The sequence below is a fragment of the Neophocaena asiaeorientalis genome, unplaced genomic scaffold (assembly GCF_003031525.2).
Source record: "Neophocaena asiaeorientalis asiaeorientalis breed wild unplaced genomic scaffold, Neophocaena_asiaeorientalis_V1.1 scaffold148, whole genome shotgun sequence".
In the NCBI taxonomy this organism is placed as follows: Eukaryota; Metazoa; Chordata; class Mammalia; order Artiodactyla; family Phocoenidae; genus Neophocaena; species Neophocaena asiaeorientalis.
The window spans coordinates 1347780-1370909 of record NW_020174050.1 but is presented as its reverse complement, the minus strand read 5'-3'; the positions used below and the strand labels follow the sequence as shown (position 1 = coordinate 1370909).

The 23130-nt window shown below is 37.7% G+C and overlaps 1 protein-coding gene across 1 annotated transcript in view; it reads left to right on the top strand.

The window, feature by feature from the left end:
- The window catches only part of ADAMTS3 (ADAM metallopeptidase with thrombospondin type 1 motif 3), a 288169-nt gene that overhangs the window by 241648 nt on the left and 23391 nt on the right, over positions 1-23130 (top strand). The window contains exons 6-15 of the mRNA XM_024754124.1: positions 9057-9140; positions 11059-11215; positions 11964-12069; positions 12465-12608; positions 13227-13359; positions 14821-14934; positions 16953-17098; positions 18069-18244; positions 20094-20227; positions 22004-22127. Coding sequence (XP_024609892.1) covers positions 9057-9140; positions 11059-11215; positions 11964-12069; positions 12465-12608; positions 13227-13359; positions 14821-14934; positions 16953-17098; positions 18069-18244; positions 20094-20227; positions 22004-22127 — 1318 coding nt within the window. The remainder of the gene's footprint in view (positions 1-9056; positions 9141-11058; positions 11216-11963; positions 12070-12464; positions 12609-13226; positions 13360-14820; positions 14935-16952; positions 17099-18068; positions 18245-20093; positions 20228-22003; positions 22128-23130) is intronic.

Here is a 23130-nt window from a genome sequence, read left to right as displayed (position 1 = left end):
GGTCTCTTGTGGACCAGTGTCCTGAACTTGGCTCTCCCACCTCAGTGGTACAGCCCTGATGCCTTGCTGGAGCACCAAGAGCCTGTCCTCCACACGGCTCAGAATAAAAGGGAGGAAAGGAAGAAAGAAAGAGAGAAAGAAGAAGATAAAATAAAATAAAGTTATTAAAATTTTAAAAATTAAGAAAAAAATTATTTTATTAAAAAAAATACGGACAGACAAAACCCTAGGATAAATGGTAAAAGGTAAGCTATACAGGCAAAATCACACACAGAAGCATACACATACATACTCACACAAAGAGAATGAGGGAAAAAAAATATATATATATATCATTGCTCCCAAAGTCCACCTCCTCTGTTAGGGATGATTCATTGTCTATTCAGGTATTCCACAGATGCAGGGTACATCAAGTTGATTCTGGAGATTTAATCCACTGCTCCTGAGGCTGCTGGGAGAGAGATTTCCTTTTCTCTTCTTTGTTCGCACAGCTCCCAGGGGCTCAGCTTTGGATTTGGACCCGCCTCTGCGTGTAGGTCGCCTGAGGGTGTCTGTTCTTTGCTCAGACAGGACGGGGTTAAAGGAGCTGCTGATGAGGGGGATCTGGCTCACTCAGGCCGGTGGGAGGGAGGGGTACAGATGCGGGACGAGCCTGCGGAGGCAGAGGCCGGCGTGACATTGTACCAGCCTGAGGCGCGCCGTGTGTTCTCCCAGGGAAGTTGTCCCTGGATCACGGGACCCTGGCAGTGGCGGGCTGCACAGGCTCCCGGTAGGGGAGGTGTGGATAGTGACCTGTGCTTGCACACAGGCTTCCTGGTGGCGGCGGCAGCAGCCTTAGCGTCGCATGCCTGTCTCCGGGGTCCGCGCTGATAGCTGCAGCTCGTGACCTTCTCTGGAGCTCCTTTAAGTGGCGCTCTTAATCCCCTGTCCTCACGCACCAGGAAACAAAGAGTCAAGAAAAAGTCTCCTGCCTCTTCTGCAGCTCCAGACTTTTTCCCGGACTCCCTCCCGGCTAGCCGTGGAGCACTAACCCCCTGCAGGCTGTGTTCACACCGCCAACCCCAGTCCTCTCCCTGCGCTCCGACCGAAGCTCGAGCCTCCCTATTCTTTTGTCTCTGTTTTTCCTTTTGCCCTACCCAGGTACGTGGGGAGTTTCTTGCCTTTTGTGAGGTCTGTCTTCTGCCAGTGTTCAGTAGGTGTTCTGTAGGAGTTGTTCCACCTGTGGATGTATTTCTGATGTATTTGTGGGGACCAAGGTGATCTCTGCGTCTTACTCTTCTGCCATCTTGAGGCTCTCCAGTCTCTTTGATTTTAACTGAAAAATCAATAAAATGTTCTTTCCCCTGGTTTATTCCAACCTTTATTTTTCCGAGGGTCCTAAAACACAGAAAAGCTTTTTAGCTTACTACGAGAATCGTCTTTCTCATTCTTGAAGAAAGAAGTCAGTTCTACCTGAGCTTTTGGTGTGTTTCCACTGTTCCAAAGGCTGGAAGAGTTTGTAAGGTCTTATAGCTGAATTGCCTCTTCTTGCTCCTCCCAAAGCTCCTTTGATGCTTAAGGGAAGTAAAAGCAAAATTAACATAAAAGGAGAGCCTCACGCTTCTGGAAAACAACCATCTGACCCTGATAATCTGGAGAACTACCGAAATGGGCCCAAATTACCCCAATGAAAACATTTGCAAAAGTTTTAAGAGGTTGTCGTAGCAGTCCAACTGAGTAGGGCACATACTGAGCTGCCGGATGTGGAGGTGAAAGGAAGAGACAAGCGTGAGGGATGCCCACAGGACTTGGTAACAGATTGACTACTTGAAGAAGAAGAAGGAATCAAGATGGTTTCATCTTTAAGTGTGATAGAATATTGAAAGAAGAACAGGTTTTCTGGAGAGGGTGAGTATACTTTGTGATATATAGGTATACTTCCAAATAGATAGATCTGTTACCAGAGTTGAACAGATGGCTGTGAAGCATGAGGGAGGTGACTCAGTATGAGATATGTGGAATTCATCAGGCTATAGCTATTGGTTGAAGAAACAGCAGTGGATGAAATATTGCTGCGAAAGTATGTGAGAAGAGGATTGAAAAAACATTGAGACGCTGACGTGTGTAGGGTAGGCAGCAAGAAAGGAGCTAATATTGCTAAAGAAATTGAATAGTATCGTTGATGAACATAGTTGTAAACAGTACTAAATGCTACAAAATATTGTAGGTGACTTATTTTTTCATGATGAAGGGAAATTGAGAAAAAAGAGGAAAAGGAACCCCAAGAAGGGGAGTGATTGAATATGGGAAATGGAGTCGATTTTTTGGAGCAAATGTCTTTAAGGAAGTGAGAAAGAGCCTTAAAAAAAGAGAGTTAGCACATCCTCTCTGACAGAAAGAAAAAGACAGGCAAGGTGGTTGTGAACAGGAATAGGCACTGACATCACATAGACTTATTGGAATTTTGGCTGTGCTAATCATTTGGGGGAAAAATTGTATAACTTCTCTGGGTCTCAGTGTCTTTTTAAAATGGTGAAGATGTCTCCTTTGTAGGGTCTGAGCTTTCATGATAATAGAGGTTGAGCTTTTGTACCAGCTCTTCCCTTTGCCTGGATCGCTTGTTCCCCAGAGACACACATGCCTATTTCCGTCTTGTCCACATGTGTCTCCTGGCTGTGACCCACCCCCAACCCCCAGTCTCAGGTAGCTTCTTCCTCTCCCTCTCATCCTTTATCTCATCACTCAAACTTATTTTTTTCATAGCACCCATTCCCATCAGAAATGACCTTATCTGCATGTCTTTTTGTGTTTATTTATTTTTTCCATGCTTAGAGTTTATTTTACCTATTAGAATATATTCATGATAAGAACAGAGATTCAAACTCATTTACTATTCAGTTCCCCACCTCTAGGAGCATTAGGCACAATTCAGTTCAGTAAATACTAGATAAGGCTATTCATAAAAAGTAGTTATTAGGGGAAGGATAAATTAGGAGTTTGAAATTAACACACTATTATATTTAAAATAGATAACCAACAAGGAGCTACTATATAGCACAGAGAACTATATTCAATATCGTGTAATAACCCATAATGGAAAAGAATCTGAAGAAAGAGTATAACTGAGTCACTTTGCTGTACACCTGAAACTAACATAACATTGTAAATCAAGTATATTTCAATTTTTTTAAAGTTGTTATTATTAGTCTGAAATTGGAGGTGAGGGAAGAGGAGTTGACAGGTTAGGAGACAGCTATCTTCTCTGAGTAAAAAGAACATAGAGGATAGGACTGCAGATCCAAGCAGGCATGTGTTTGGAAATTTTAGCTCTACAAGGGATGGTTGTGGATAGAGTTATATAGTTTCCAAGTCCATTACAGGATTCTTTTATGTCCAGCCAAAATCACCCAGGCTATCTTGTCATTACTTCTTTGCCTTTAGTTAACCAAAATCACTTTAAAAAATTTATACATGCATACCATTTATTTGCTTCTGTGTGAATATTACTAATGATGGCTAACAGTTTTCATTTTTATATTTGAAAGGCCCAGGCACCATTAACCACTGTACATATATGAGCACATTTATTCCTCTCAGCAGTCCTATAAGGACAGTAGTATAATTATCCCATTTTGCAGATGAGAAAACTGAGGCACAGAGACAAATAATATGCCCAAGGTCACATAGCTAAGAGCAGACCCAAGCAGTTTGGCTGTGAAGCCCATGCCCTTAACCACTGATCTATACTGCCTCTCAAGACCTCACCCACCCATCTGAAAGAAAAATTAATGTTGCTTTGTTGAAGCCAGACAAAGCTGTTTATCAGCTAGTCAGACAAAGCAGGTCAGATTGTCCTGCCAGGGAAATGTCCTGGGAGAAATTGTCCTGTCAGGGAACAAACCTGGAAGGAATTTTCCTTTCAAAGAAAGGAATACTTGATCAATCAAATCAAGCATTCCTAAAATCATTACCTTTTCTCCCCCGCTCACTTTGGCAACCCCTTGCAATTTAAGGTCATCTGAAAATTGAATTAATGTTCTGTTTACTCCTTTTTTCAGGTAAGTTAATAAATACTCTGGGCTCAACCCTGAACACCTCATAGAAAATTTACCCATGCTCCACAGATTGGCCGACATGGTGAAAGGATATTCAGTTTTGCATAGATAAACTTTGATTTGCATTATGTAGTGTCTAATATATGACTTCTTAGAATGTTTATGATTAACGCTTTGCTTACAACCCGAAACACTGGTTATAAATTTCAGCCTTATCTTTTCTTATTTGGTTTTTCCAGTGATCTGCTCTAGCTCCTCTTTATTTTTTCCCAGTGCGTTTTTAGATTATTATTGACCATCAAGAAATCCTTATTTGGAGTAAGTAGAGTCTAATTCCTCATTTTCTTAAAATTTACACAAAGGAAAATTATGAAAAGGAAGTGAAGTTTTTAAGTTATCTTTATCAGTATGCTACCACAGCAGTTTCTTAAACTCAGGGGTAATGAATCACTCTTGATTATTCTAAAATTAGATCTGTTTTGCATAGTGACAGTGCTGTGGTTTGCAGGTGTGTGGAAGTGTAGCAAGTTGGTAAAAACTACTGACTGTGGAGCCAGACTGCCTAGGTGTTAATCCTTTGCTCTGTGTGCTAACTGTGTGACCTTGGGCAAGGTACTTAACTTCTCTGAGCCCCAATTTCTAGATGTAAAATGGAGATAATAATATCTTTAATGTTGTCGGAAGGATTACTTGAATTAATATAGGTAAAGTATTTAGAACAGTGTCTGGAACCTGGAAAGATCTATGTAATGCTGTTTTCTTTGTTCTTGATTCTGCTGTAACTTAGGAAAAAGTTGCTTTCCTTGTCACTAAGTGTTGTAAAAATGCTTTCTTAACAAATATTATTTTCATTCATCTTGACGGATTCAAAAGATTAATTCAGTATGATATGCTTTTAGTTCTTTCTGTATATCATTTATTGATTGTTAAAATTCATGATTAATTTAGAGCCAGATCATAAGCTTCTTTATGCCTCTTATGTAATGTCTTGATCAGATGACACTGAAAAACAATCTAAATAAAGATGTCTTCAATATTTTTCTTTGTTTTTAAGAGTCCGGTGACTCAGTGTTTCCCTTGGGTAGAATATTTTTAAATTCCTATTTAATTTTAAAGAAGTTATTTTATTTATGTGTAAATATCCAAAAAGGCAGACATACCAACTTGGTAGGTAAGTACATTCAGGTGTGTAAAGCAGCTGCTCCTTCACCCTTCTCTAAAATGTGCATACTGCCATCTGCTGGAAAGAACTTTTGTACAGCATTTGGAGAGTATTTTTGAAAAAAATTGTTGAACAATTTTTCCCATAAATTTTTTTGATAATTTAAACTATATCTTTAATTCTATTGAGAGTAAGTAAATTTACGGTATAAGAGTTTTTGAATCCTTTTCAATGAAAACCAAGATTAGGACAGTTGTGTTTTTTTGTTTGCCTAATTTTTTGTTTGTTTTTGTTTTTTCAGATAGATTGGAAAATACATTGACAAACTTTAAAACTTTTTATATAGATAGGTAGAAGTGTTCTAATGTGTTTTGTATTTTTCTGAGGGCAGTTATGTGGCATTTTGTTTGATTTGAATAGCAGCAGTGTGAAGCAGGCAGAGCAAGTACGATTATAATTTGCCAGTGAGAAAACAGAGGCTCAGAGAGGTTAAGTGACCAACCCAAGGTCACTCAGTTTATCGGTGGAATAGTTGGGACCAGAATCCAGGTCTTTGAATATATTTAATCCTGAGGTGCTGATTATTTCTCCAACTCTCATCATATCCTACGTGTCTCAGAGCATAAAAACATTGCATCCTGTTATCGATAAGGTCCAGCAAGATGACAAGCAGCCACTTTATTATGTACATTTGAAAAGTGAATAATGTACAGGAAGCAACTTTTTTAAACCTTGAAAAGCAAAATAATAAATGATATCCCGTGCCTCGCACGATACAGACACCTATTTGTTGATTTACCACATTGGAAGAATATTTTCTCCTACATATAAATATTATTGCCTTATGGTTGATTATTTCTACCCCCAGGAATTTAGTTGTACTCTGAGACAGTTTCACAAGTAGGTGCCAGCTCAGAACATTCCATAACTGATTTTGGTTTCTCCTGGAGTGCTCTGTTATCTAAGTAGCCTGGCATAGTAGGGATTTTTGTTAAATAATACTTTTCTTTTGGTGGATGGTAAATTTGACTTTTTAAAAAGTGTCTTTTTATTTCATCATTTTATACTGTAATATTGCCATTGAGAGCATGAATTTTGTGCATGATACTTTCTTGGCACTGTACTGATTTTAAAATTTACCAAATAAAAATGAATGTACCAATTTGGGGGGATTATATGTACATTATACTAGCTCAGATATCACAAGCTACTTATTATGATTGCCAGCTCTCATTTTATGATTCTAATAGTTTTCTGATATAGTTGTCTCCCATAACATTTAAAAGTGTTGCTGTCACTGCCATATTGCCATGGCTGTAGGGGCCTTCCTTCCCTCTGTCACCTCTCCTCAAGAAATTAATTCACTTCTTTTTATCTATTTTTCTTTAGTTTAAAATTTTATTGTTCCCCTATTTTGTGCCCTTACTAACATTGATTTGAACATTTTTTTAATATTAAATGCACTTACGTTTCAGTTATATTACGTACACGTTAAAAATTTGTGTGTGAAGCCATGTTGCTAATTCAGAACAGCTGCCTTATGAGAAGTCTCTTGGAATGTCCATGAGTCTCTCTGGATGATTGTATTAGTGACAGACCCAGCTTTGGACTTTTACTTGTATTGGGGCTATGAGGCTAGAAATTTCTTATCAGATAATTAATCCAAAAGAAGAGAGGGATTAAATCTTCAATTAGGCAGTATGAGGCATGGAGTAAGATAAGAGAATCTGTCCATGGCCAAAAGGATCATAAGAAATCATAGCTTTTTGGCCAGCATTCAATTTTCCTTATAATGACCTGAAATCTTCCCCTTTAATAGTGTGAACCTACGGTTTTTAGTTTTATTTGCTGTAGATATGCAGAATAAATTGAACCCCTTTTCCACATGGTGGCTATTAAGTTTTATTTTCTACTTCCTACACTCTAATGTGCTCTAATGTCCTTCTGTCCTTCTCATAAAATTTTTGAGCAATTGTGTGCATGAATTAAATCTTTTAATTCTTACCCCAACTCCATGAGGTAGTATTCTTATTATGTGCATTTGATTGAGGTTCAGAAAGATGAAGACCACACAAGCAATGAAGGTCTTGAACCAAGACATCAGCTGAGACTACCAGTGGCTTGTGTCAGGCTTTAGCCAGTGTATCCTCCCACCATTTTTCAATGTGACACATTTTCTAGGCTCCTTGCTCTTTGCTTAGAGAGGAGTCTGCATACATTCCTGTTTGTATACATCTCGTTTGTAAGACAGAACAGGCAAAATGAACTCAATACTTCAGGTGTACAATGGCCTATAGCGGGACAGCTTGGGCATGAGCTACCAGCCTGCACACCTGTGCAATGCAAGAGAGAACTGCAGATTTTTTTTCACCCTTAGCTTATCTTGAATAGGTATTAAATTGGGTCTCACCATTATGTGGGTGTGTGTGAGTTTGTAAATGTATAAATGTGTAAATAAATGTATTTTTCCACTTTAAAAGGAGCCTAAGTCTTTTCTTGTTAAACTACATTTTGTCATCTTTAGTATATACTAGCTTCCCTAGATCTTTTACCTCCATCTTAGCTGTGCTTCCCTTTTTAGTTCCATCTAAAAATTCAGTAAGTATATGTTTAATCTACATTTAAGACCTTGATATTTTAAGGTGTTCTGTGTAGTCCCATTAGATTCCTGAAACATTTCATTTGAGATTTCTTGGCCTGTTTCTTGGTCAGTGTGGCAAGAAATTCATGAATTTCTTTTCTTAGAGCATTCTGTTGTCCTTGAGTTGTATTTCTTTTTAAGGTCTATCTTTCCTCTGTAGGCTTTAAATTTGCTGTGCCTTCTGTCCAAACCTCCTGGATCTTAAGTTGAATTGAGGTTGGTTTTCCATCTCTCTTTTAGTTATTGTCACAAATGTTGGTTCCCTGTTCCTGAGAACAGCTAAGAACTTTGAAATGTAGCCAGCTAACTCCACCTTTCCCATTTCTGCTAGCATTTGCCAACTTACTAAGCAATCTTTATTCACACCAATTTTGCACTAGTATAACCAGAAGATATGTCTACTTTAGACTGCCAATAATTTACTGAGTGTTTTTGCATGTTAGCTAATCTCTACGGTCTTCATCTTCCTCATCTATATAAATCTGTGTTGGACTATGGCCTCTCAGGTTGCTTAAGTTCTAATATCTGTGATTTTAAAGTATACCAAATTACCTGTAGAAATTTTAATTCAACATTAAAAATTAAATAAAATGCAGTGACTCAACTTTGCCTTTCTGAGCTATACCCAGGACTGGTATTATATGTACTTGTACAGTCATCTTAGTAATGCAGATATGGAAGGATTTCTTTACTGTAGGACTTCTAAATAATCGTTGCCTCAGCTGCCCCACTCCTGGGGTGGAGGCATTGGGAGGGCCACCCAGTTACTGGCCCACGGATAGACCACCACAGCTCCTGCACACGGGCTTCCCCAACCAGACGTAGCACCCCTGATGGCAACAGGGGCACCTGGAGGGCATGCTTGCAGCCACTCACAGCGGGCAGATGCTTCACCAGAGTCACCGTCTTGTGGTGATTGTTATGTGTGGATCATAGCGCACATGGACTTTTAACACTACAGTAGTTTAATGAAGCCCTTTTAAAGCATATTCTCTATGTTCATGGTACTGTGGGGTTTACAGAATAAATAATTCACATAGCCAAGAATTATTCCATAGTTAAAAGTAAATGATTTCATTTCAGACATCAGTTTAAACTAAACTTAAAAAAAAAGGGACTTGACTTCTATATTTGGGATTACACAACCATACCCTAAATGTGCATCTCATGAAATCCTTTGTGTTGCCTTTCTTCAGGTAATTATCTACTTTGTTTCTAGGTGAATGAAATTTACCATGATGAGTCCCTGGGAGTGCATATAAATGTGGTTCTGGTGCGCATGATAATGCTGGGCTATGCAAAGGTAAAATGTCTTACTGTATGTCAACTGTGAACATCCAGGACTGGGTTAGCAAACAGATTAGATTGCTGAAGCCATAACGAACATTCAACATAGACATGTCTCACGTAGACCCCAGTTGCTCTGAACTGAGAGGAGAAAACTGCCCCAATGAATGGAGATCTCTAAATTTGAGTAGATAATGAATGATTTTTGTGCTGGTACTATTTGCTGTGTTTACCTCTGTTTTATGGAGTTGGAGATAATTATCCTGATTTTGGCATGACTGTATGAATGAAAATGAATGGATACCATTATAAAAAAAAAGAATTTCCTTAATCTATCATCGTCATCAAATTTATGATTCATTTATTATTCTAAAACATCTATATTGAGTGCCTACTATGTGTCAGATGCTTTCTAGGTGCTTCAAATATATCTGTGAAGCAAAATAACAAAGATCCTTACCCTCTCATGATTTCTTGAAAGCAATATGTGAAATATGAGTCTTTTCGATTAAGAAAAGTAAAGCACACGGTGAATATTTTTTTTATTTAAAAGGACATTAATCTTTTTGAAAGCAAAACGTTGGGTCAAAATACATACAATAGGCATTTTTATGTAATGTAACTTTAGCTGGCTTTAAAATGACACTAGATGTGTCCCTGTCCTTGGAAATAATGGAATGGAGGAAGTGGTCTCTCCCTTTGAGGAGAAAACATAGGGGAAGTGACTAACTTGGCAGCTTTCTTGATGTTTAAAATTACATGTCCCCCCTCCCATAATTAATCCTCCTGATTATGGAATACTAATGAAATTATGCATTTAGCAAACAGGAAAAAAAATCCATGTGTTTGCATTTTATTATGTATGAAAACTTATCATTTCTGGTGAGAGGGTGTCATTGATCTTTAGTTTATCCCACAAACCTGACCTACTTTGTGTCTCCAACACAATGCAAGTCAGATCCAGATGGAGATGTTAACAGCCTTCAGTTGGTTATTAAATCATTTGTTTGGAGAAGTATGTGTTCAACTATAATAAACCAAACATTTTTCTTCAGAATGTAAACACTGATAAAAAACACTTGCTGAAATGTAACAAAGCTCTCAGCCGGTCAGCCAAGTAGGGACTAATTTTGAGTTCCAAGTTCAATTTCTCATTCCATCAGAACTTCTCAGGGAAGTATGGCTCCTGGGTTCTTGAAGGTTGGGGCCTTTCCCTCTGAACTTTTAACTCCTGACAATAATGTGATAGTAGAAGCATTCCAAGGAACGTCAATCCATCTCTTGGAATTGCAGGATATGAGTACACCCCTCTTCATTGCTGTGAGGTTAAAAAAAAGGGTAGGGTTTTTTTTCAGTGTGAGGTTTACATAATTTGACTGTTCCTCAAATCGAAGATTCCACCAGCTTTGCCAGCTCATTGAAGAACTTATATTCTTCCCATATGTTGATTAATTTTGGACCCCCCCAAAAAAAATTGAAACTGAAAATCTTTCACTTTAACATCTCTGGGAAAAAAAGTTTCACGCCCAAATCTTTCCATGTATCCTCTATTTTTGTCCTTAATATTTATGAAACTAAAAATCAAAGCTAAATCAGGAATTCTTACTAGAATTTTTACCCAGTTGATTAATATTGAGTTGCTTCACGACAGCAAAAGAATCTCAGTGTCACGTATTTCCATTAATGGTGTCAGCCACCTTTCACACAGGTAATATCGATCATAAAGGTATCCCTCATGGGCATGTAGAATTTCCAAATGAGAGTATTTGGAAATATTTATTTCCAAATAAGTATTTATTTCCAAGTAAGCCCCCGATAATATTATTGTACATTATTTAATTACTGTAATCTCAAATGTTAATTTCAGAGAACGTTATTAAAGGAAGCCTTTGGGAAAATGCTGTGTATGTCTTTAACATATTGTTTCCTCCTAGTCCATCAGCCTCATAGAAAGGGGAAACCCATCCAGGAGCTTGGAGAACGTGTGTCGCTGGGCTTGCCAACAACAAAAATCTGATCCCAATCATTCTGAACACCATGATCATGCAATTTTCTTAACCAGGCAAGACTTCGGACCTGCTGGAATGCAAGGTATTTCTATTAATATGTAGAAGAAAAACTTAAGGGCATGACTTTTCAAAAGTAATCCTAAATCAGGGAGTCTGTTCAAATGTTCAGATCTCCACCATCACTTTCCTCCATGCATCAGCCAAGCATACACTTTCTTTCTGTTGCTTCCAGTGACTTCTGTGGAATTTGCAATGCTAAATGCCACCTAAATACTATGATAAATTACACTCTCCTTTACAATAGTGAGTGTCCATCTGGGGTACAGAGGGGATGCTGTAAAATGTGGTGTGATTTCCACTAACTGTTTGGAATGGGAAGGGAGATGCCATGGGAAATGTCTGCTGCCAAAGAGCTTTCTTCCAAAGTCAGCTTACATTTATCTAATACATTCTAATGTAGACTTCGGAAAAAATTAGACTGACCGTTTTCTTTTCAACGTTGGTGGAATTTCTGGCTCCCTTCATCAGTACCGTGATATGAAGGACCATTCACTACAGCAGAAAGACAGAGCTTAGTTGGTGGGCAGAACAGAATGGTAACCCCAGGCAGTTCCTTCCCTTAAGAGAGGAGAAAATGCAGACCCAATGAATCTTTTTAGAGCCCATTACCTGTGGCTTTCCCAAGAGAATGTGGTGCAATGCTAGCAGAGAAATAATACTGCCTCTGTTTCCTGAAAAGCTTTTTTTTCCCCCCTAGGCAAAGGTCCAGTAGTAATTCTTAATGGGTTTTCTCATAAAATGAAAATGAAAGTAATTGTTATTCTCTACAGGATATGCTCCAGTCACAGGCATGTGTCATCCAGTGAGAAGTTGTACCCTGAATCATGAGGATGGTTTTTCATCTGCTTTTGTAGTAGCCCATGAAACTGGCCATGTGTAAGTCACTGCTGACAGCTATAAAGCGAAATAAACAAGGTCTTTTCTGTCTGCTTCTCTCAGTATTGTTCATACTTCGGGCAGAGTGCATGCCAGCATGCAACTCTCATCCCTTGCCAAGTTTGAGGGGCTGAAAACAGTGAAGAGGTCATGCACTGAAACTAAATGAGTGACTCTGGCTTGCAGAGACACTCCTGGGCTTTTCATAGCTATAGAATAAAAAAGGCATTTGTGTCAGATTGCTCTCAGTTTCACAGTGTCTGTGACTTCTCCACAAAAGCCACATTAACTTAAAAAATACCTATTTTCCTGTACTTATTTTCAAAACAGAAATTATGCCAAAGCCATGGCCCCTATGATGATTCTTACCAGTAAGGTCTCGCTTTGTGTTCTAGGCTGGGAATGGAGCATGATGGACAAGGCAACAGGTGCGGTGATGAGACTGCCATGGGAAGTGTCATGGCTCCTTTGGTGCAAGCAGCATTTCATCGTTACCACTGGTCCCGCTGCAGCGGCCAAGAACTGAAAAGATACATTCAGTATGTCTCCTTCTGCGTGTCATGAGAATGTTATAGTAGAAATACAGACGTGAAACTGGCTCTTAGGACCTTGATCAGAACCAAACTCCCAGGGAATGAAAACTTTTGTTCATGATAAACATTTTCTTCTGACTCAGCTTTTGGCACAGTTCCACAATGTAATTGCAATATTTTAAGCCATGAGCCTAGAATTTAAGTGAATTTTTTTACTGTGGTTTCCTTTTAGTAAATTCTTTATGGAATCTTTGACTAACGGTCAAAGTTGATTTAAGGAGGGGATGGTCATGCGATGCCTGCATAGGGTACCACCTATACTCTGTAACATAGGGGTCAGGATCTGCCCTGCCACACCATGGGCGGGTTCAGCTAGGGACACGAACAAGGTTGTCATGGTTCTACTGTGTTTCTGAGTATGGTTGGCTTATTTTCCTGGGATGAATAAAGATGAATGGTCTTTTTCTAAATGGGGCTGAAACTAAAAACCTTAAAAGGTATGCTTTTGTAACCTTGCTTTATGATCTGATGAAATTCCCGAGTATGTAACCTAAGAATACTTTTTCATTGGAACATGATAAAAAAATGAACATTTAACTACATGCAGTATTTTCCTTCCTACAGTTCCTATGACTGTCTCCTTGATGACCCTTTTGAACATGACTGGCCCAAACTCCCAGAACTTCCTGGAATCAATTATTCTATGGATGAGCAATGTCGTTTTGACTTTGGTGTTGGTTATAAAATGTGCACTGCGGTATGTTACAGTCAATTTAGATTTTGCATATTGAAATCTACTTGCTTAGCTCCTGTTTGGTGACATTTACAGACTCACTGGTGCAAGAATATGAACCAACAATTTTGTCTTTGCTATGTCAGTACATTGCTAAAGCTAAGTGCTTTAAATATACTATCTTATTTAATCCTTGTGACAGGCTAGAAGGGAGTTGGTATACTTTTATTTTACAGATGAACAAGCCAAGACTTACAGAGATTAAGCAACTTGCTTAAGTCACACATCTGGTAAATAGGGCTTTTTATATGTTGGAGAAAGCTTTATTTGTTAAAGCAAGAAAAAAAAGTATTTCATCAAAAGAAGTTGATCTGCTGTTTGAATTCCTCCATATGCAGATATATACAGATATTTGGTTTGTTTGTAAGGTATACACGGTCAGCTCCTAATGACCTGCGATAATGTTCTGACCTGAGAATTCTAAAGCTTTGGCTCACTAGTGTAGAAAATTACAATTTCTGCATTAGGTAATAGGAATTAGAACAAAAAACCAAGATCCAAAATGAGTACTAATTAAAAAAAAAAAAGCTATGACCGTGAGTCTGTATCTGGATAATTAGTGGTGTAGGCAATGAAGATGTGGGTAAACTGCTGTTTGATATATATACATATATATTTTTTAATTTATCTAAAGAATGATAAGATATTTACCGTTAGAGAGCGGATGAGGAAACAGTAACACAAATATGTGTGCTTAACATTTGGATATTATAATGTAGTGTTTTAGGAAAATGAAAGACATCCTTAAGAGTGAGAAGACTAAGATTCTGGTCTATCTCTGTTACTGTCTTATTGTATCCATAACTATATTCTTACCTTATAACCCGTATTTCTCAGCCACAGATTGTAACGAAGATCAAATATATGGAAAGTACTTTACAAACTATATGAATGTATTGTATATTTTGTTATACCTGGAATACATTATCTTACACAGAAAGTTTGACAAATATTTTCTGCTTTTAGTTGGCTCATTATGATGGTCATTTTTATTATTTATTTCTGACTGGTTCATCCATGCAGGGTTAAAGAGAAGCCATTCTGATGGCTTGAGAGCTGCAAAACCACTATAATGTTTTCATATTTAAAATGTTCATAATAATTACTCATTCTTTTAAAAATCCCAATATTGTCTATTTGAAAACCATAAGATAGAAATGGCATAAAGAATAGAAAAGTCAACAGAAGAATCCCAGACAAATCATTGTTTATCAGTGTTATTTTAGAAAAGTGGAAGGAAAGTATTCTTTACTTGGAATTCTTAGGCAGTGTTTGTTTGTTTTCTTAACATGCCACAAGTTTGACTATTAACTTGAAATTAAAATATGCAAAAAAACATGACTTGAAGAAACTGTGTAGAAGGTGTTGTTGGTACAAGTCATTCCATCTCTATGTCGCTGACAGTTTGGTTTTTTTCTCTTCTAGTTCCGAACCTTTGACCCATGTAAACAGCTTTGGTGTAGCCATCCTGATAATCCCTACTTTTGTAAGACTAAAAAAGGACCCCCACTTGATGGGACCGAATGTGCTGCTGGAAAAGTGAGTATAATCTATTTATACAATAAAGATTTAAGATACGTTGCATAATAATCATCTTTAAATAACATGTATCGTCATTTTTAAGAAAACCATAGTACATAAAGTTTCATTGTGGGAATGCATGAACACTGTGTACAAGTTTCCTATAGCTGCTATGACAAATTACCCCAGACTTAGTGGCTTAAATTAACAGAAAACTACTCTCTCAGTTCTGGAGGCTGGAAGAACAAAATCAGTTTTCACTGAGCTGAAATCAATGTGTGGGAAGAATGATACTCTCTCCAGAGACGCTAGTGGAGAATCTGTCCTTAGCCCTTCCAGCTTCTGGTGATTGACTGAATTCCTTGACTTGTGGCTGCACCACTCCAGTCTCTGCTTTTGTGGCCACATTGCCCCCTTCTCTTCTGTGTATAAATTTCCCTCTGCCCCTCTCTTATAAGGATACATGTGATGGCATTTAGGGTCCACCTGGAAAATCCAGGATAATCTCCCCATCTAAAAATTCTTACTTAATTACATCTGCAAAAACTCTTTTCCAAATAAGGTAACATTTACAGCTTTTAAGGATTAGGACCTGACATCTTCGAGGCCACTATACAGCGCCCTGCTGATAGAATAGGAAGCGGCAGCTCAGCCGAGTATCTGGGCCCTAATGGGATTTGATTTACTTGCTGGCATCCCATTCCTTGTGAAAGTTGTCCAGAAATAAAGTCATGTGAACTTGTACAGAAGATTTGGCCTTGCTCTTTGGGGAAAGATGCCCAGAAGTTTCAATCTCAAGTTACGTAGTGAGGATCAAATGCTCAGAAACTGGCCCAGTGCCAAGCTACGCTACTCAGGAGGGGAAAGATCATGAAACCCAAAACAAAGGGATGTTAAGAGCTCAAGTTGAAGAGCTTTGACTAGTTTGGAAATAAGATATTGTAGATAGGACCAAAACCTGGCAAAGAAGATTTATATAGCTTTTAGGTCTTCTGAAGCCCTTTAAAGCTCTATTTCGAATGTGTATAAACTGTACTGGCTATGAGAATTACAAACATGATAATAATAATAAAATCTTCCATTATTCACGTTTAAACTCTTAGGCACTATGCTAAACTTGTACAGTGTGTTGCTTTGGGAAAATTCAGTATTCAGTATTACAGACTTCTGACTGAAAAAACAGAAGCAACAATGAGTTGATTCATTTTTGCTTTATGAAAAAGGTATTCTGTAAACCAACTCTGAACATCCAACTTCCCTAAATATATTTGTGTTATGTTTCAATTTCCCAGAATTGAGTTTTAAGAAACACTTTCATTGTATGTACGATAAAAAAGTGAGTCAAAATGTTGGAAGGGAAAAGAACTAACACCTTTTGAGCATCTGCTGTGTGCTGGGTACTGTAAGCTCTAGGCCTCTACAGTATCCATGTTTTAGTACTCCCCACTTAGTTTTTCCGGTCAGAGAGTCTTACACTACTCATGGTCCTTTCCGGGTCCCAGTTTTCCTCATCAGAAAGGTAAAGATCATATATCTCTCAGAATCATTGTGAAGGAAAATTTTAACAATTATGTACAAGTGTTTTGAAAGTTATGTATGTTTTAGATATGTTATGTTAATTATTTTCTAAATTAAGACATATGGTTTCCTGTCATTATTTTAAAGGCGAGCAGATTGCCCTTAAAAAACTCCAGTAACATAGATAATGAGGGATGAAGGGTAGAATAGCACCTACTGGGCAAGTTGGGTGCTCAGATCATCCTTATTGATTATGATGTTTGATACTCTCTGGTAAATGTGTCATTTAAAACCTTGTCTGAGTGAATGTTATTTTTTTAATTTTAATTTTATACTTAAAAATGCAAGTCTAAATTACCCAGTGTACAGGGCACTGCTTTGAGATAATTTTAAGTGTATTTTTGCCTGAAAAAGAAAATTAAAAAGAAATGAAGTTCTTCGCTTGGTGATTCTTGTATAACAACTTCAGCTTTAGCATACGCACGATTTTCATGATTGCTTTGTGTCGTTTCCCTAAGTGGTGCTATAAGGGTCATTGCATGTGGAAGAATGCTAATCAGCAAAAACAAGATGGCAACTGGGGATCATGGACCAAATTTGGCTCCTGTTCCCGGACCTGTGGAACTGGTGTTCGCTTTAGAACACGCCAGTGCAATAATCCAATGTGAGTATAACTCCTGTCATTCTGGTTATTGGGATAGACCAGAAAATGCTTCAATGTCATGTCGCTAATGCTCTGTTTCTTGAAGTACATGTAAAACACAGAACATGAAAACTAACGGTTCAAGTTTCTATTTTGGGTAAATCCCCATTTATCAATCTTGTGAAGAGTAGTCCATGGTTAAGATTAGAGATTGTTAAAGAAATTGCTGTTTAGGAGGATTAAGGAGCTGAGCGGGGAAAGCAGATGGCTGTGCTCTTAGGACCTGGGCACCAAGGCTGTGAGACCCGCTGGAGGAAGGTCAGGCCTGCCGGCAGGAGCAACACCAACCAGAGGCTCCGTCACTTCCGAGTTAGGAGAAGAATGCTTCAGAGCTGGTGACGGGAAGATGGTGAAAGAAGGCCAACGAACTGTTGGGGGAGAAGTTATCCTTATAGTAGTTAGAACAGCGAGGGTTCACCATGAGCCGCACTCTGTTCTAAGTGTTTTAAACATGCTAACTCATTTAATCCTCACAGTGTTTCTCTAAGGAAGATTGGATTATTATTTTCATTTTACATATTAGGAAACAGAGGCATAGAGCTGTGATCAGTGTTTCTTTGGGTTGCTTCTACATGTTTTATACATGATATAAAATATAATTTTCCTGAGACCATATACCTGTTTTTTGTTTCTTTATATACTTTTGCTGTGCATTTAAAATACACTGCTTTAATATTTTAAAGCAGTGTTTTGAAAAATACACTGCTTTAAAATACACTGATGTAAGTTGAGTTTGGGAATTCCCACCACCAAACCTCAGCAGGGAGAGGATAGTGCTTTTGGAAAGGGATTGAAAGTAGGAAGTATGAGTTCATTCACTTTGTGCTGGCAGCTCAGAAGCCTTGGCTTTCTGTCCTCCAGCACTGTGTCTGCAAGCTTCAACTGCTGGACCAGAGCCAAAAGGCCTTTTTAAATGTTGTCTTTTCTTTAGGCCCATCAATGGTGGTCAGGATTGTCCTGGTGTTAATTTTGAGTACCAGCTTTGTAATACAGAAGAATGCCAAAAACACTTTGAGGACTTCAGAGCCCAGCAGTGCCAGCAGCGTAACTCCCACTTTGAATACCAGAATACCAAACACCACTGGTTGCCATATGAACATCCCGACTGTGAGTAAGATGCCCTCGCTTTTCCTGCTGTGTGGATGGTTACTTAGAGCTTAAGCTTTGTCAACATGCAATCCCTTGGACTCTTGATCTCTACTTGGTAACTTAGAAAACTTGGTGCTTATAGGGGTAGGTCCTCCCGGGTTTCCAAGAATAAGGCTAACATACGCCTTTCTCTAGAGAGGTGAGAATTATGGCATAGCTCCTGGGAAGCAGCACTGCCACCATCACTACTGGAAAGACAAGTAGAAAGCAACGCCTGGGAGAGATGTTGAGTCTCCTCATGCAACTGAAATCCCTCTACTAGGAAAGGCTTCTGGAATATTGTGATCCTTCCTTTCTGAATAACTAGAGAAAAATATAGTTATTTTACAACCAAGTCAGGAATAAGACAAAGACCATTATTTAATAACAAAAGGCACTTCATAACCTTTTACTTTTGTACTGTACACTGGTTATCAAGAAATATACTTGGAAATTCCCTTGTCATGTTTCACTTCTTACCCCTGAATTTTCGGTTAAATCTGTTCAAATGGGAACTTCTTGACATATTTCTTACTTGAGTGAATAAAAAGCAGTTACAGAATTACTGTGTGATATAATACACTGCTGAGTTCAGTTTAAAAGCTGTTTTAAAGGACAGATGCATATGTGTAGGAATTCAAAATTGCAATGCATTATTTTGATTTATTTTGGGGAAGTGAGTCACATAACTTAGATTTAATTAATGAGATCCTGCAAGAAGCAAAAACTATACTAGGCCTTTGAGTCAAGCAAAAGAGAAACCCTAAGACGGGGAAGAGATGGGAAGTGAGTAGACATGAGACTACCTAGGGCTGAGGAGAAAAGTGGCAGAATCTAATTACAATGGGATGAGTGGGAATACAGAAATGAGGATGGGCAGAGGATGCACATCTTGGTATTTGGTATATACCGCAGGGTTTTTTTCACCAAGTTGTCATTCTGTGTTTGGAAAACAAAATTGGGGGAAAAATGAAATCAAAGATTAAGTCAGTGCTTGGCATATAATAGGAATGTAATAAATTTTGGAAAGACTCACACTACCATGGTGAAACTTTTAGTATTAAACATATATTTAGTATTAAACATATATTCATTTGCAGAACAGACAATAGTTGGACTTTTATATTACTAATGCTTACAATACTTCACCTGCTGGTCATCTTATACGAGTTCATTAGACCACTGATCGTTGTTGCAATAGAGTTCTGAAAGTGTAATTTTGAGATGTGAATGAGAAATGAGGTCATGGCATAGATGAAGACAGGCAATGAAACTATAAAATTGGTAAGCTTGGTCTATGAGAACCTATATGAGCAAAGAATCTGAAAAAGAATAGATATATGTATATGTATAACTGAGTCACTTTGCTGTACACCTAAAACTAACACACTGTAAACAGCTATACTTCAATAAAATTAATTTTTTAAAAAAAAAAAAGAGAAACCCTTTCAGTGCTCTAAGTGTCACTAAAACTAAATTGATGCTGAATGAAATTTATTGAACAGCTGTGGTTAAATCTAGGGTAGCCAGCCATACGACCTGCGTTGCCTGGGACAGTCCCAGTTTATACCTATTGTCCCTGTGTATATTATTAATAGAGCCCCTTTTCACTGTCAAAATTATCCCAGTTTAGATGTCAAAGCGTAGGGTCACCCTGGTTTAAACAAATATGCCAAGTATGCATACTTTTCCCCTACTCTTTATTTATTTATACAATTTGTTTTCAGGAAACCACATTGAAACTGTATATTTTACAAACAAAATAAGCTATACTGTTCAAATATACCATTTTACATAAATAGTCGACTTAATCCTCCATCTTATGCAGCCAAGAAAAGATGCCACCTTTACTGTCAATCCAAAGAGACTGGAGATGTTGCTTATATGAAACAGCTGGTGCATGACGGAACGCGCTGCTCTTACAAAGACCCATACAGCATATGTGTGCGCGGAGAGTGTGTGGTGAGTTCAGATTGCTTCCCCCAAAGCTTCGTACAGTAGTGTGCAATTCTACTTTTCCTTTCATTCATCTGCATATTTTCAAAAATATTTTAACTCTTATCTGAGATCACATTACAATGAGAATCTATGAATAGTTCAGTAGCTAAGCTAAAATGGGAAGAAATTGCAATTAATCAAATCAAACTTTGGTCACTGGCAAAATCAAGATTTAATTAGTTTTCCTAATTTCCAGCCAAATGCATTTTTGGCGGCTTCCTCTGATACCTCAAGGCTGGGAATACAACTTGGGAACCATGCCTTGGCTTTGAGTATATTATAGTAGCCATCCACTAATACAATACCAAGTCTTTTTAAAAAATTCAGTGCTAGGGCTTCCCTGGTGGCGCAGTGGTTGAGAGTCCGCTTGCCGATGCAGGGGACACGGGTTCGTGCCCCGGTCCGGGAAGATCCCACATGCTGCGGAGCGGCTGGGTCCGTGAGCCATGGCCGCTGAGCCTGAGCGTCCGGAGCCTGTGCTCCGCAACAGGAGAGGCCACAACAGTGAGAGGCCCGCGTCCCGGAAAAAAAAAAAAAAAAAAAAAAATTCAATGCTAAATGTGTTTTATCGTTTGTTTAAAAGATGATAGAAACTTCTCTTTCTCCCTGTCTCACCTTCCAATTAATTCTAAGTTTAAACACTGAGTTCCACATCAGAACAAAAGTACTAGTGAAGATGCAAAAACTGTCTTTTGCCCATTTAATCTTTTTTTTTAATGCAGTTTACTTTTTGTTCATGTTCACAGGTTAAAGTGATAAGAAATTATCCTTATTAACCGAACACATTGCTCCTGTTTGATTCGTTTCCACTTCAGCATAACTAAAGTGTTATATAAAAGAATCTCAAATTCGCAGATGCCTCACAGCTGAACAAAAATTTCCCTAAAGTAGAATCTGTGTTTTGTTCATGTTTCACCTCCCACAGTATCTGGTGCATTAAATGTGTGTGTTGTCGGTATTTTCTCTGCTCACTCTCATCCCAAACTTATGAGTGCAGTATCATTATCATTATCCAACACTGATTTATATTAAGGACCTACCCCAGTTCAGAAAACTTTTCAGTAGTTCCCTGTTAAAGTAGTGTGAAAATATAAACTCTTCCTGATATTCAGTGCCTTCCACAGCCTGTGATTTGCAGATCTTTCACTATTCTTCACCAACATACAACTCTAACTTTCCATTAGTTTAGGTATGGTTCACATATTATTACCTGAACCCACTTTTGATGACTTCTGTGGCTCTGTTTTAATCCCTTTTTATTCTTGAATTGCCTTTCCACACCGTCTGTTCCTTCAGGGCACTATGAAAATCTCCACTACATCTGTGATGTTTTGTCTCACATCCCTTACCAACTTGTAAAGTCTGTACTAATAGACAACTCACTATTTTAGTATTCATCTTTATAAATATGAAGGCAACAAGGGAGAAACGCCTCTTAATTTTGTCTCCTCAGCATCAGCTACAAATTCTGCGTTCCACAAATGTTTGATGATTGCCTATGTATGACAGGGGAACCACTTCATTAGACCGAGGGAAATTTATACTTTACTGCCCAGAGTACAAGTCATTTTATTTCATAGTAGTTCTTTAAAAGACTGAGGGATTAAAAATCAGAGCTAGAGAGGAATATTGGTTCCTGTCTGTGGGCCGATGATGAAACAAATGGTGTATCATTCTCCAGGAGGCTGACCTTTACTTGGCACGTTGAACTTAGCTACATTTAATATCTTCTCTCCCCAGAAAGTGGGCTGTGATAAAGAAATCGGTTCTAACAAGGTTGAGGATAAGTGTGGGGTCTGTGGAGGAGATAATTCCCATTGTCGAACCGTAAAGGGGACGTTTACCAGAACACCCAGGAAACTTGGTAAGATGAGGTCTCTCGTGAATTCAGTATCCTTCTCCATGATTTGCATTTGTCTGAGACTTCTTTTAGGAATGCCGCACTTTCTCTATAAACATAAAAAAATTAGCTGCTGATTTATTTTTATTCAGATTACCTTTTAAGGAATTATTTTAACAACTTTGACAACTCATACTCATAGTGTCCATGATAAAAAATAAATCTACTAAATGTAGATAAGGAACAAATAAAACCAATATCAATTATAGTAGTTAAAATCTGTGTTTTGTTTAATTCTGTGTCCTTAATAAAATGCATTAAACCTAATTATTAGAATTAATGCTTATCTTGAATTTTCTGTTGCACATAAATTGTTGATCAGAAGTTAAAAATATTATAAAACTTTAAATACAACTTTAAAAATATTACATTCATTTTGCTTCTTTTATAAGTGAACAAGTTTATCCTATTTATAAATCTATAAATCTAGGGTCTGTATTTCACATAATATTTACAAGTTTATATCAAACAAATTTGAGGTACATACAACCAAAAAATAACCTGAGGTATAATTGCTTATGTGTTTGAATTTCTCTGCTTGTTACACAGTCAATGGCCTGTGGTGAAGGTTCGTCAGATGGAACCAAAAGCAAATAATATGCAAAATTATTAGTATTTTCATAATAATTCATTGGAATTTTCATAAGACTTAGATATAAACATTGATTACTGAATAATTTCTTTAAATTTGTAACAAATATTATTCAGTTATTCCACAAATTTATTGGACAAATGTCTCTGAGAATTCAGCATTTAAAGATAAATTTAATGTGAAGCTTCCCTTGAAAAGCTTCTCTTACATCCAAGATATAGTCTCTTATAGAATAACAGAAAACAAGATAAAACAAAACAAAAACAAAGATTTGGTTTACTTTGAGCACATTGTCATAGCGCTAATTTTTCCTTTTAGAAAAATAAGAAGTATAAAAAACTGTTGTTTATCCAAATAGAGTAATTCTCTTAGTTC